The following is a 12467-nucleotide window of genomic DNA, read 5'->3' on the forward strand; positions in this document are numbered from 1 at the left end:
CCAGAGACTATAATTTTCATTTGCATTATAGTCGAATGTTTAATGGCGCTACTAAATAAACAGTTCAACAAATAAGAAGTAGAAAGACTATAGTGCAGCAGAAGATAGGCAGGGGCTGCAAACAATCAAGTGAAGATGTTTAACTTCACTCACGTACTCTTTTCTGATAATCGGGCTTCTTTCTGTGACTGCGTTCAAAGAAGCTGCTGTGCCCTCAGGAATTTTTAAGAACATGAACTAGAAATTTTCTCTTTCATATAGTACACCTATTTCTTAAATAAATATTTGCCTGGCTTCTAGAGTCTTCTCTTATTTTGAAGTATAGTCGGTTTCATTGACTTGGTCGGTTTGACCTTTTCTCTGTTGCTTGTCCTTAGAGCGAAAGCTTGTGTATATACAGGGTTGAGTATTGCTCTGTGTTTTTTCAAGAGACTTAAATGAGTCACTGCTTGATTCAAGTCCAGATGAAAGAAAAAGGTTAGATTTGTAGTAAATTAATTTACCAATTAGAAATTCATTTCCTGGGAGGCCTGGGGAGGGAGCCAGAATCAGCTCTGAGACTCATCAAAGGCAAGTTTGCCTCAAACCTGAAACTTTCTCTGAAGTATTTGAAGTGACACTCCGTAATTAGCTAGGTCATTGTCATGTGGCATAGGAGCCCTTGTCAGAAGCCAGCTGCGAATGTTTTTTTCTCTCATGTTTTCTGGGCCAGTCATCTTGGCCACATGAAAATCGGCAGTTTAAATACGGCCAGTGATGGTTTGCTGGCTTGGCCTGTGGAGCCAGCATGCCTTTCTAAGGAGTTCGTGTATTTTAAATGTATCCAACTCTCTCCTGGCTTAGTTTCCTCCAGTCTTCATCTCTTAGTAAGGATATTATGACAGATCTTGGGGTTTTCATTTGTTTATCCTCTCTGCATGCACATGTAGTTTCACAGGCAGGACATTTTGGGCTTTGGTCCTTTGTCAGCTTCCCTTGTGGAAGCACACAGCAATAGCTGAGATCTATTCAGGATTATTTCCTATTCTTAAAATCAGATGTTCATTTCTTAGGTCATGTGGCACATAGGAATTAGGCTGTGTAGTTTTCTTAAGTGGAAGTTGTATTTTTAGTATGTTGTTTTTTTTACATTTTCTTATTATTATTTTATGATACAGTTCCATATTTCCTTACCCCCTCCCCAATTCACTTCCCCCACCTAGTTACTCTATGTCATTACTAACATACAGTTCTTCATACTCAGTCATACGTCCATCATTGCGGGCATGGACAATGGCAGAGCGTCCAGCATCCTATTGTCAAATTATAGAAAACAGTTTCATTGTAAGTCCATCTTTGTCTGGAAGCAGAAATGCATACTACACTGCATCCTCACATCTGGATGTTAGTCTCCATTTCACAGCTACTGTACATCCCCTTAAATGAAAAGTCATAATACAAAATCAACAATAGAAAAAAAAGAGGAAATTTACAATGCCATGAAGTTAAATGACATGTTACTAGATATGACAGTCTCCATTACACAGCTACTATACATCCCCTTAAATGAAAAGCCACAAAACAAAATCAACATCAGGGAGAAAAAAGAAATTAACCACACCAAAAAGTTAAATAACATGCTACTAAATGACTAATGTGTAGCTGAAGAAATGAAAATCAAGAACCTTCTTGAAGAAAATGATGCCACTGCATGATCTATGAGTCATTGAATGATTTAATTAGAAGAAAGTGTTTTGAAGAGATGAAACTAACAGAAAACAACAAAACCCATGCTCTATAGTTTCTGCTGATTTTTGTTGGTGAAGTGTGTCTCTTCTAGATGACAAATAGATGGGTTTTGTTTTTTAATCCAGTCTACTAATCTATGATGTTTGATTGAGCTTAAGCCTTTAACATTCAGAATTTAATATGTATGGGTAGTACTTTGGTCCTGTCATTTTAGGAATGGGTTGTTCATTGTTTTAGTCTTCTGTTGTCATTTTACTGGGATGTTCTTCCCATTTGCCTTTGGTTTTGTTTGGTGCTATTGCTCTTCTCTGTCAAGAGAACATCTTGAAGTATCATTTGTAGGGCAGGTTTGAAAGAGGCAAATTCTTTTAATTTTTCCCGTGAGCTTAGCACATGCACAGTTCACTGTTGCCCCTGCAGTCCCAAAACTATTTCCACAGTGCACAAAATGGCGCCTGACGTACCATCACCACAGTTCTTGATCTGCTGGCCGTCATATCTGAAGGCTACTCAGACCTGTCTTGGGTGGAACCTTTAGAATGCCACGTTGATGCAGTTCACTGAGTCAGAAATGAGTTCACTCCCAGCTCAGTGCATGCTCCATCCTTTTCCCTGCCCTTTCCTGCTTGTGCAAAATGGCTCCCAATTTGGCTCTAGGGGGCTGACTGAGCTGTGAAATCCACCCTGTTCTCGCACTGCCTGTCTGAGATCTGCTGCTGTGTCTCTGCTCCAGGTCAAATCAAACGGACCAGCAGGATGGACAGTTCTTTGTCTGGGTTTACCTCCAAAGCTCCCAGTGAAAGTCCCTTCCCACCTGGTTGCTGGTGGAGTCCCAGCTGCTGGTGGAGTTCAGATCACCATTAGCTGAATGCTGCTGGAGTATCTATCAGTCACTGCAACCCCACACCATTGTGTCCGCTGCTTTCCTGTGTCTGTCAGTCTCCAGGTACCCCTCTGCTGTTGTTCTGTCCTTTCCTATTTCCTGAAATATGTCCTCTCTGTTTCATCCTGATTAAATGTTTTTCCATCCATTTAAACGTGTCCTTACCCTATTCCGCCATCTTGATTCTCCCCAATATGTAGTTTAAATTGTGTTAACTTACACCCAATAATCATTGGGGAATGTATGAGTGTTCCATTAAATAATAGATGAATAAAACTCATCTTTAAAAAAAATTTTTATTGGAAAGTCAGATATGCAGAGAAGAGGAGAGACAGAGAGGAAAATCTTCTGTCCGTAGATTCATTCCCCAAGTGGCCACAGCGGTCAGAGCTCAGCCACTTTGAACCCAGGAGCTCAGAACCTCTTCCAGGTCTCCCACATGGGTGCAGGGTTCCAAAGATTTGGGCCATCTTTGACTGCTTTCCCAGGCTGCAAGCAGGGACTGGATTGGAAGTGGGGCTGCCGGGATTAGAACCAGTGTCCATATGGGTTCTTGGTGCGTTCAAGGTGAGGACTTTAGCCACTAGGCCCCCACGCTGTGCTCAAAAGCTCATCTTTTGCAAATCATGAGCATTAGAAGTAGTTCTGTAGTTTTCAGAAGAGATAACAAGCAGAATGGAAAATGGAGACAACCTGAAGAGGAGCTTCAACACAGAAATGGAGGTTTGAAGAACTACAAGATGGGCCAAGTGCTTGGAAGGGTTCAAACAGCGGTCTCTCTTTCTAGAAGTTCTTTTGCAACACCAAAGCTGGTTCTAGAATAGGACACAGATAATACTGGCAACTAGTATGTCAGCATGAAGTAGCTTTTTCAACTAGAGACTGAGTCACATTATTAGAATATTTTTGTCATTTTGTCAATTCCTCCATGATTTATGCAGTTTTGTAATTAAGGAAGTAAGTGGGTCTATAGATGTAAATTTAGGACCTCACTCTCATGAGAAGATAGTGTGAAAAGAGAGTATGTGAGCACTCGCTCTTTTACTGGTTCACTTTTCAAAAGCCTGTAGTGGCATCTGGGCAGGGCTGGGGCTGAAACCGGGAACCAGTAATGCAATCTAGGTCTCCTACCCAGTGGCAAGGACCTGTTCCTTGGGCCATCATTGTTGCCTCCCAGTGTCAGGGTTGGCACAAAGCTGGAGTTAGGAGTCAGATGTTGAGTCCAGATAGTCTGATGTATGACTTGGAGTCTTACCTCTCACTCCTATACTTCTGAAATCATATTGTTTAACCTTTTGTTATATGGCAGAGTTAAATACTCATTTTGTAAAGGGTTCATATGATAAACAAGTAGATTTAGTAAACGATTCTAAACTAGATTCATCTTCAGTGCTTTTTCAGGAAGACAGTCTATGTTACATGTTGGGCATCTCAAGGATATGAGACATAAATCAAAATGAGAGCCACATTATTAAAGCTTCCCATGAGGAGAGCAACTTGGTATGGCTACTCTGCAGGCTTTGTGATTTTCATGCTATTTTCTTCAGGAATGCTGAAATCTTTGCTTACATGTTCTACATCTTCTTTTTAAAGAATATTTGTTTAGGGAAGAAGAGATCGAGATCTACCATCTGTTGATTCATTTCCCCTAATGGCTGCAACGGCTGGGTTGGGTCCAGCTGAAACCAATAGTCAGGGTCTTTGTGGAGACCAGGACTGGTCCAGATCTTCCACATAGGTGGCAGGGGCCAAAATACTGGCTCATCTTCTAGTGCTTTCTCAGCCACATTGGCAGGGAGTTGGATTAAAACTGGGGCAGCTGGGACTTGAACCTGCAGCTGTATGGGATGTTTGTATCACATGTAGTAGCTTTACCTGCTAGGTCTCAATGTTGGTCCCTTCGTATCCTTTTCATTTGTTCACCAGGATGCTGGTCCATTGAAAGGCCATGGGCCCACAAGTTGATTCTGGTGTACTAGTATTAGCTCTCTTTTCCTTGCTGTATGGTTGTAAGCAATGATGCATAGCCTTTCACACTCAAGTGTCTCCTTTAAGAGGTGAGTTAACCATTATCTGCCTCAACCTTATGCAAAATGACTGCTCCAGAACTAGGTGTGCAGAGGCATTCACTAAAGACCAGACTCCTCTCTCCCCTCTCTCTTCTGTTGTCTACAGTGTACTACGTGGCATGTTGGTTTTGTCCACCTAATCTATTTTTAGATTTTTTTAAAGACTTAGTTATTTTTTATTGGAAAGTCAGATTTACAAAGAGAAGGAGAGACAGAAAGATCTTCTGTCTGCTGGTTCACTCCCCAAATGGCTGCAATGGCTGGAGCTGAGCCTATCTGAAGCCAGCAGCCTGGAGCCTGGAGCTTCTTCTGGGTCTGCTATGCAGTTGCAGGGTCCAAAGTTTTTGGGTCATCCTTGGCTACTTTCCCAGGCCACAAGCAGGGAGCTAGATGGGAAGTGGAGCAGCCGGGATACAAACCGGCGTCAGTATGGGATCCTGGTGCATGGAAGGTGAGGATTTAGCCACTAAGCTTTTGCACTGGATGCTTTAGATTTGTTTCTTTGCTACAGGCCCATGTCTACCTGTTGAGCGAGCAACTGCATTTCAAATACTGAAAATCTTTTAGGGCCATATTGCTTAATGACTTGATGAAAATGAATAGATCTCTAGCATATAGTTTGCATCTTTGGAATTTTGCTTGCCAGTTTTATTGTGCTTTGGTTCTCATGCCAGCTATTCAATGTCCACGTCATAGATTAGAGCAAGAAAATGTGAATTGTAAATTTAAAAAGGAGAAGCAAAAACAGGAATGGGTACAAAATAATGCCAAGAATAAGTTCCAGAAGAACAGCGCAGTGAGGAATCCTATGCTTTTCCTAGCACTCTACTAATAATTATAAAAAGGAAAAGACATTCTTATGCGCATGTACCTCTCTTCTGAGATGTTGATTTTAACCCACAGTGTGGTTCTGCGGTCCATGCAGTGGGTGTGGAGGAACGAAGGTGTGAAGAGAATTGTTCCATTGCAGGCAAGGCTGCAAGGAATTTCCCGCTGCATGGCAAGGCCTGGTGGATGTCTCTGCATCCACCTGAAGGCATTTCCACCTCCCTTTGCATGGACACTGGACAGCCCCGCTGAGAATTCTGTAATCTATTTAGCCATTGTCTGCCACTGTGGAGTTGGTCTTTACTATCAGTGTGAACTTGAAAGTTGATGTTGCTGATAACATCTTGCAAAAGGGCCTTTTACACTTCAGGCTGTCTCTGTGTCTGCCACCCCCATTTGGCCATCCTTGATCTTTAGTTTCCCCCCTTTTTTGTGACTCACTTCTTCCCTTAAGTGATTCAAGATTAAGTTGTAAAATGAAGATTGTAGTAGCAATGTGTTACTGATTGATATGTACTGTCTATTGAGAACTTCTGTTGAGAGCTTTAAGGTGAAACAAATGGCAGAATTATCCCTGGAAACACCCACTTGACTATGACGTAAAATGTCTGTGCCAGAGCTTGTGACTGCTTCTATATAAACAAAGGGGTCGTTTTTTCTTGCATTGTCCATTATGATCCTGAAATTGTAGTGGTCTGTTTCTTTTCTCTATGCCTACTCCACATACCCTTCTTGAATTCTAAACTCAGCTGGAGCTGGCCTCCAGCAGTGTGGTAAAGGGCAGGTCTTTTTATCCAATGAAAACTGAGTCTAAGGAGATTATCAGGAGGGTCTCAGGGAAGCTATGTGATTCTTGAGACTTACCACTTGGATGATAATAAACATAATCACTCTAAGTGGGGAAAAATACGGGAGAGTTCCACGATTCTACACAATTAAAACAGTGATTGAAATCCTCATTTGAAAGATAATACAGGGCCTGGCGGCGTGGCCTAGTGGCTAAAGTCCTCGCCTTGAACGTGCCAGGATCCCATATGGTCGCCGGTTGTAATCCTGGCAGCTCCACTTCCTCTCTGTCTCTCCTCTTCTCTGTATATCTGACTTTGTAATAAAAATAAAATAAATCTAAAAAAAATAAATATTGAATAAACCAAAGAAAGATAATACAGTGTAGAATTTAAAGTTCTTAAAAAGTTGATGCCAAATCTAGATCTTTTCCTTATAAATCATGCAAAATACAAAATCAATAGATACACATAGGCAAACCTGTGTTGCCAGCATTCATCTGGAGGAACTGTATAATGGAGACTCTCAGATCAAGAAGTGAAGATATATTGCAGCATGTATCTCTACTCTTAAATAAAATATGGACTCCTAATGACACTGTTAAATATCGTGTGACAATAGTTTGCTGAATACCTACAGTGTCAGAATACACTGAAATAGCAGAAGGATGGACTTGTGACTGCTGTTGAACTGTAGTATTTAATAATAAAGAGGAAATCAGTGGTAAGGGAAGGTTAGAGGGGAAATCCCTGAGCTTATGGAAGTGTATAATAAAAAATTAAAATTGAAAAATCAGCACCCTTCTGAGCTCGTGTCTTGCCCAGCATCACTGACCTGATAAAGAGCAATACCAAAGTATTTTGTGTGAAAGAACTCGGATTGAATTATCAACTCTGCTCTCCACACTGCAGAAGACTTGAATCTTGTGATCTCTGGTTCATTACTTTTGCCATAATGGAAAGTCTAATTTTCCAAAAGTTTGAAAGTACAAGGTGTCATCTTGCATGTTGGTGAAACTAGCAAGTATGTTTACAGACCAATGTATCCTAAGCACAGAGTGACTCAGCTTTCTTCATTTTGCCCCTGGTTTCCTATTCAGGAGTAGGAACCCTTATGTCTTCCAGGGGCCATTTGAATATTTGACATTTGAATAACATCATTCATGGGTTACATGAAATGATCAACATAAAAATTAGCCTGCTGTAGAGTTACTGAATTTCCAGTCCCCGCACTCAGTTGCTATGGCATGGATAGACCAAATGATTTTCTGGGCCATATTTAGTCCGTGGTCCACGAGTTTGCCACCCTGCTATAGATATTCAGCAAATGTCTTTAGAATTAAAAATAACACTGAAAACTACCTAAATGCAAGTTTTTCTTGAAAGACATTTTTTAATTTTTCAAAGTTAAAAAATTCTGCCCTCTGAATTAAATTGCAGTAAGGGAATGATCACATCCGATTTCTGACAGAAGTGGCCATGCTATGATGCTGGAGTAGAACATCTTTATGAGGCTCGCTCGCTTCATTTGTCAAATTTGTTTATTTGACAATCAGAGTTACCTAAAGCATGAGAGAGAGAGGGGGAGATCTTTCATCTGCTGGTTCACTGCTCAGATACCTGCAATGGCTAGGAGTGGGCAAATTGAAGCCAGGTGCCAAGAGCTTGTGGTCTCCCACATGGGTAGCAGGTGCCCAATCATCTGAGCCACTTCTGTTGCCTTTCTCTCAGACATCAGGAAAAGTCAGATTGGAAATGGAGCAATCAGAACATAAGCTAGCACCCAATTCGGAGGCCAGCTCTTAGGGGTGGTTTTACATGCTATGCCACAATGCTGGACTGTTGAGTTTTCTTAATGGACATTTTAATAAGAAAAGATTTGGTTATATTTTATGCTCATTTAGCATCTTGGGAGCTTCGAAGTACAGTCAAAATGTTCTTCTCTTTACACCTGCTAAGGTCAGATTTCCAAAGCTCCCCTTCCACCTGCTGCCTGAGTACCTGATTCATTCTTGGAACTGAGTTTGATCACATGGGGATGTCTTGCCTTCCTTTAATCTTGAAATTGGTAGCTAAGTTCCTTGAGCAAACATTAGCCTGCCGTGTATTCATTTATGGTTTCATTCTGAGCTAGGAACCAGGGCTATTGTTCTAGTCCAGGTTCTAGCATTAACTAATGTGTGATTCTGGTCCTTTCTTGCATCCTGCTCTCAGTTTTCCATTTTGAAAATGGCTAGAGTTGAGCAGGATTTTCTCTTGGTGCTTGATGATGATGTTCTCTCTACCCATGGCATGTAAAATGTCAATTCTCAGTGGTAGGTCAATCAGTTCCTTTACTGCTGAATGAAGGCACTCAGAGTTGTATGCAAACTTGTGAAACCACATCCACATAAAACATTAAGTCATGGCATTTAAATGTTATATCTTCCCTTCTGGGTTCCTGTTTTCATTAAACTAGCATTTGGCTCTTAGTAGAAGAGATTTTGCTTCCTCTAGCCTTTGATTCTTCACTCACATGTACTAACCAGCTATGCTAAACATGGGTTTTCCTATTCTTTCCAGGTACGCAGTTCTTCCTAGCATGACTGCAGTCTGATAAGAAAGCACGAGAATTTGACATCTGCATCTGGTACTGGAGTGTTGGGGCTGCTTCCTGCCCATTACGGAGCTGTCATGGCTGCCGCTTCTACTTCCACCCCTGTATTTTCACAGCCCCAGGTAAGAATTCAAACATAGGTCTGGGCTAATTATACTTCTGCCAGGTATTTAAGTTGAGTTTCACAAAGCAAGTGTGTTTGACCCTAGGAATCATGTGTAACTTTCTCATTATCTTCTGGGTGGGTATTTACATAATAGTGCTTTTGTGAGTGAGGTGCCATTTAGTTCAGAAAGCAGCTGAAACAATGAACAATAGATTTTAGTGAGCTGGCCTCTGTTCACTGGCAGCATGGGTTTTCAGACCTTAGGATTCTTGGCTGTTACCGTAGGCATCTAGCTCCAAGTTAAGATAAATCAGTAGTAAATCCTGTTGTTTTCCCTCTTTAATTCTTTTGGATTTAGTGAAATGCTCAGAATGAATATAATCTTCTAAAAATTTTTCTGAACTTGTCCTCTTTGTGTAATCATTATTTTGCTTTGACCTGTTCTAGAAACTTGGACAACAAATGTGATTCCAGAAACTTCTGAATAGTAGTTCTATGAGATAAATCTTCTATTTAGGGAAGAGCAGTAGTGTGGCAGGAACATTGTCTGTGTTCAGTTTATTTTACAACCTGACGCATTTGAGTATTCCCTGGACTCTTGTGATTTTGGCAAGGTAGATTGTTCTAGTAGGTCAGCAGACTTCAGAGTCATAAAACTGCAGTTCACGCCCATGCTGCTCTGAGGATTGGATAAAGAGCCTACTCAACACTAGTAACCTCTGTTGGTTTCAGTTTCCTCTCCTGTGATCCCACCTCACATGGTAGTCCATAGAGGAAATGGTAGAATAGGAAGAAAGCATACAGTGGGACTTAAACAAGAATAACCTCCTTGTGTTCTTCCTTTATGTTCACTCTACCTCGAGCGTGACCTGTCAACCATGACAACCATTTTTAGGCCAGTGTTAAAGAAACAAATAATAAGGTATTCAAAAAAGTCTGTGAAAAAAGTAATTAAAAGAGAAGCTCAGGCCCAGCAGTGTGGCCTAGCAGCTGAAGTCCTCGTCTTAAACGCACCGGGGTCCTATTTGATTGCCAGCTCTAATCCCGGCAGCTCCACTTCCCAGCCAGCTCCCTGCTTGTGGCCCGGAAAGGCAGTCGAGCACACCCAAGGCTTTGGGACCCTGCACCCGCTTGGGAGACCCAGAAGAGGTCCCCGGCTTCGGATCAGCGCAGCACCAGCTGTTGCGGCTCACTTGGGGAGTGAAACATCGGATGGAAGATCTTCCTCTCTCTCTCTCCTCCTCTCTGTATATCTAACTTTGTAATAAAAATAAATAAAATCTTAAAAAAAAAAAAAGAGAGAGAGAAGCTCACTGTTGTGTTGCAGTGAATTAACCTGACACCTGCAGCGCAATCCTTCCAAATCCAAGCACTAGGTCAAGTCCTGTCTCTCTGTGTCTGATCCAGCTCCCTGCTCACGAACCTGGTAAAACAGTAGGAGATGGCTCAAATACTCTCCCATTCATGTGGGAGACCCAGAAGAAATTCCAGACTCCTGGCTTTGATGTGGCCTGAGCCTGATTGTTGTGGCCATTTGGGGAATGAACTAGCAGGTAGAAGATCTTTCCCTGTCTGCCTCTCTTGCTATCAGTCTGTTTTTCAAAGAAATAAGAGAGACTTACTTTGGTGCCCATTGAAAAAAAAAAAAAAGAAAAAACCTTGCATATTTAAAAAAATGGAATATGCATTTTACTTACTCTTTTTGAAGACTTATACCTTTGAGAAAGAGCAGTCGTCACTAATGATAGAGTCTTAATGCTATAGGACAGTGCACCACACTTTGTTTTTCTATTTAGTTTCTAGGTAATTAAAACTTAGTGTATGTTTCAGATATTGTTTGTGAGAGAAGCAGGGAAGAAAGAGGGACAAAGAGGTGTTTAAAATTTATATTTATTTTCATCCACTTGAGAGAGAGGGAAAGAGGTCTTCTATCTATTGGTTCACTCCCCAAAATTTGCAACAGTCAGGAATGGGCCAGGCCAAACCTAGGGGCCCAGGTCTCCATCTGGGTATCTTACAGAGGTGACAGGGACCCAGACTCTTGAGCTAATCCTCCTGGATGCAGATCTGGACGTGGGTCGGAAGTGGAGGAGTTGGAACTTGAACCAGCACTCAGATTTCAGAGGCAGCACACTTGTTACAGCACAATACCTGCTCCAGAAAGGAGAGTTTTTGCTCCCTTTGCTGTATGTGAGTAATTTTTCCTATAGAAAGACAAGGGTGTTCTGTCATACAGATAACATTCCTGCGGTTCTTTCATTTTCCTGGTCTTCTTTGCCAAGATGTTTGGTATTATCTCTATCCTGTCTGTTTCTCCTTTAGCAAAGGAATCATTCCCTTTTGACACCTTGTTACTTTGGTTATTTAGTTCCCTCAGTCTCAATATTTTTTATTGCTGTTGTTTTTGGCTTTTGCTGCTGCTTTTTAAAATTTTTTTTCCTGAGAAACAAAAACAAGGAGATTTCATGTCTAATACCTCAGGTCACCACTTCGAAGTCGCTATAGCTGTTTCCATATACTGACTGAGTTAAAGTACCAACTATCTAAATTCTTCAATGAAGTGAGTTAGGCCCCAGGGCAGATTTTCTGTGCATGGCATTTTAGCATCTCAGCGTCACTGCTGCCGTTTATCCTCATGTTCAATAATATCAACTTATCTTGTAACCTTCTTTGTTATGCACATTACTTTTGGCTGGTGAGTAATGGGAATACTTTCACATGATTCATTTCATTAAAATGTTGAACACCACTCAAAGTAGTAAGAGGTCATGGTGATTAGAAACATTGGGAGAAATGTGTACTCTTGTGAATCTTGTAGGGGGTGATTTGGTAATATTCATGACAATTATGTACCTATCTACTTTCTCTGCTTCTGTCTTGGTATCTGCTTTAGAAAAATCACTCAAAGAATTGCCCTAAAGGGGATGTGTAAATATATTTACAGAAGAGGTAGTTACAGTTCAAAACTGTCTGAATATTCACTAATGGAAAACGTGTACATTCAGGCATGTTTTAGTTGAAATACCAGGCAGTAGTTAAACAGTGAGGGTATCAACACAGCTCTAATGCTCCGAAGTATCTTACGCAGACACAGCAAAGCAGAATGCAGAATAATACGTACAGGAAGATAGCGTTAACTGCAAAGTAAGACCGTGTGTTTTTAGAGACAAGCATATGGTACATTAATGAAAATGCCTAGTGAATGATCTATAATACACATACTTAATGGAATAATATTACCTGCAAGAGAGCCAGAGTTGGATATAGGAAAATGAAAAAGAAATCCCTCCAATGCTTAACCATATCGAAAAAAAATCTTTTGATATGTATTTCGTTTCATTAGGGTGAATTTAAATTTAATTAAAAAATTTCTCCTTGAAAATCATATGGGAAAAATAAGTCAAAAAAACAGTAGTGCAAGATGCATGCGCATGGGCTTTGTAGTCACACTGCCTGACTTGAAATCTTGGCT

At 40.9% G+C, this 12467-nt stretch overlaps 1 protein-coding gene across 5 annotated transcripts in view; it reads left to right on the forward strand.

Annotated features, from left to right (window-relative positions):
• LPAR1 (lysophosphatidic acid receptor 1) overlaps positions 1 to 12467 on the forward strand; it is a 140202-nt gene that overhangs the window by 56075 nt on the left and 71660 nt on the right. For all 5 annotated transcript variants that reach the window (XM_058672408.1, XM_058672407.1, XM_058672409.1 and 2 more), the window contains exon 2: positions 8856 to 9011. In XM_058672408.1, coding sequence (XP_058528391.1) covers positions 8967 to 9011 — 45 coding nt within the window. In that variant the 5' untranslated portion in view covers positions 8856 to 8966. The remainder of the gene's footprint in view (positions 1 to 8855; positions 9012 to 12467) is intronic.

Source organism: Ochotona princeps, chromosome 14, assembly GCF_030435755.1.
Source record: "Ochotona princeps isolate mOchPri1 chromosome 14, mOchPri1.hap1, whole genome shotgun sequence".
NCBI classification, from domain to species: domain Eukaryota; kingdom Metazoa; phylum Chordata; class Mammalia; order Lagomorpha; family Ochotonidae; genus Ochotona; species Ochotona princeps.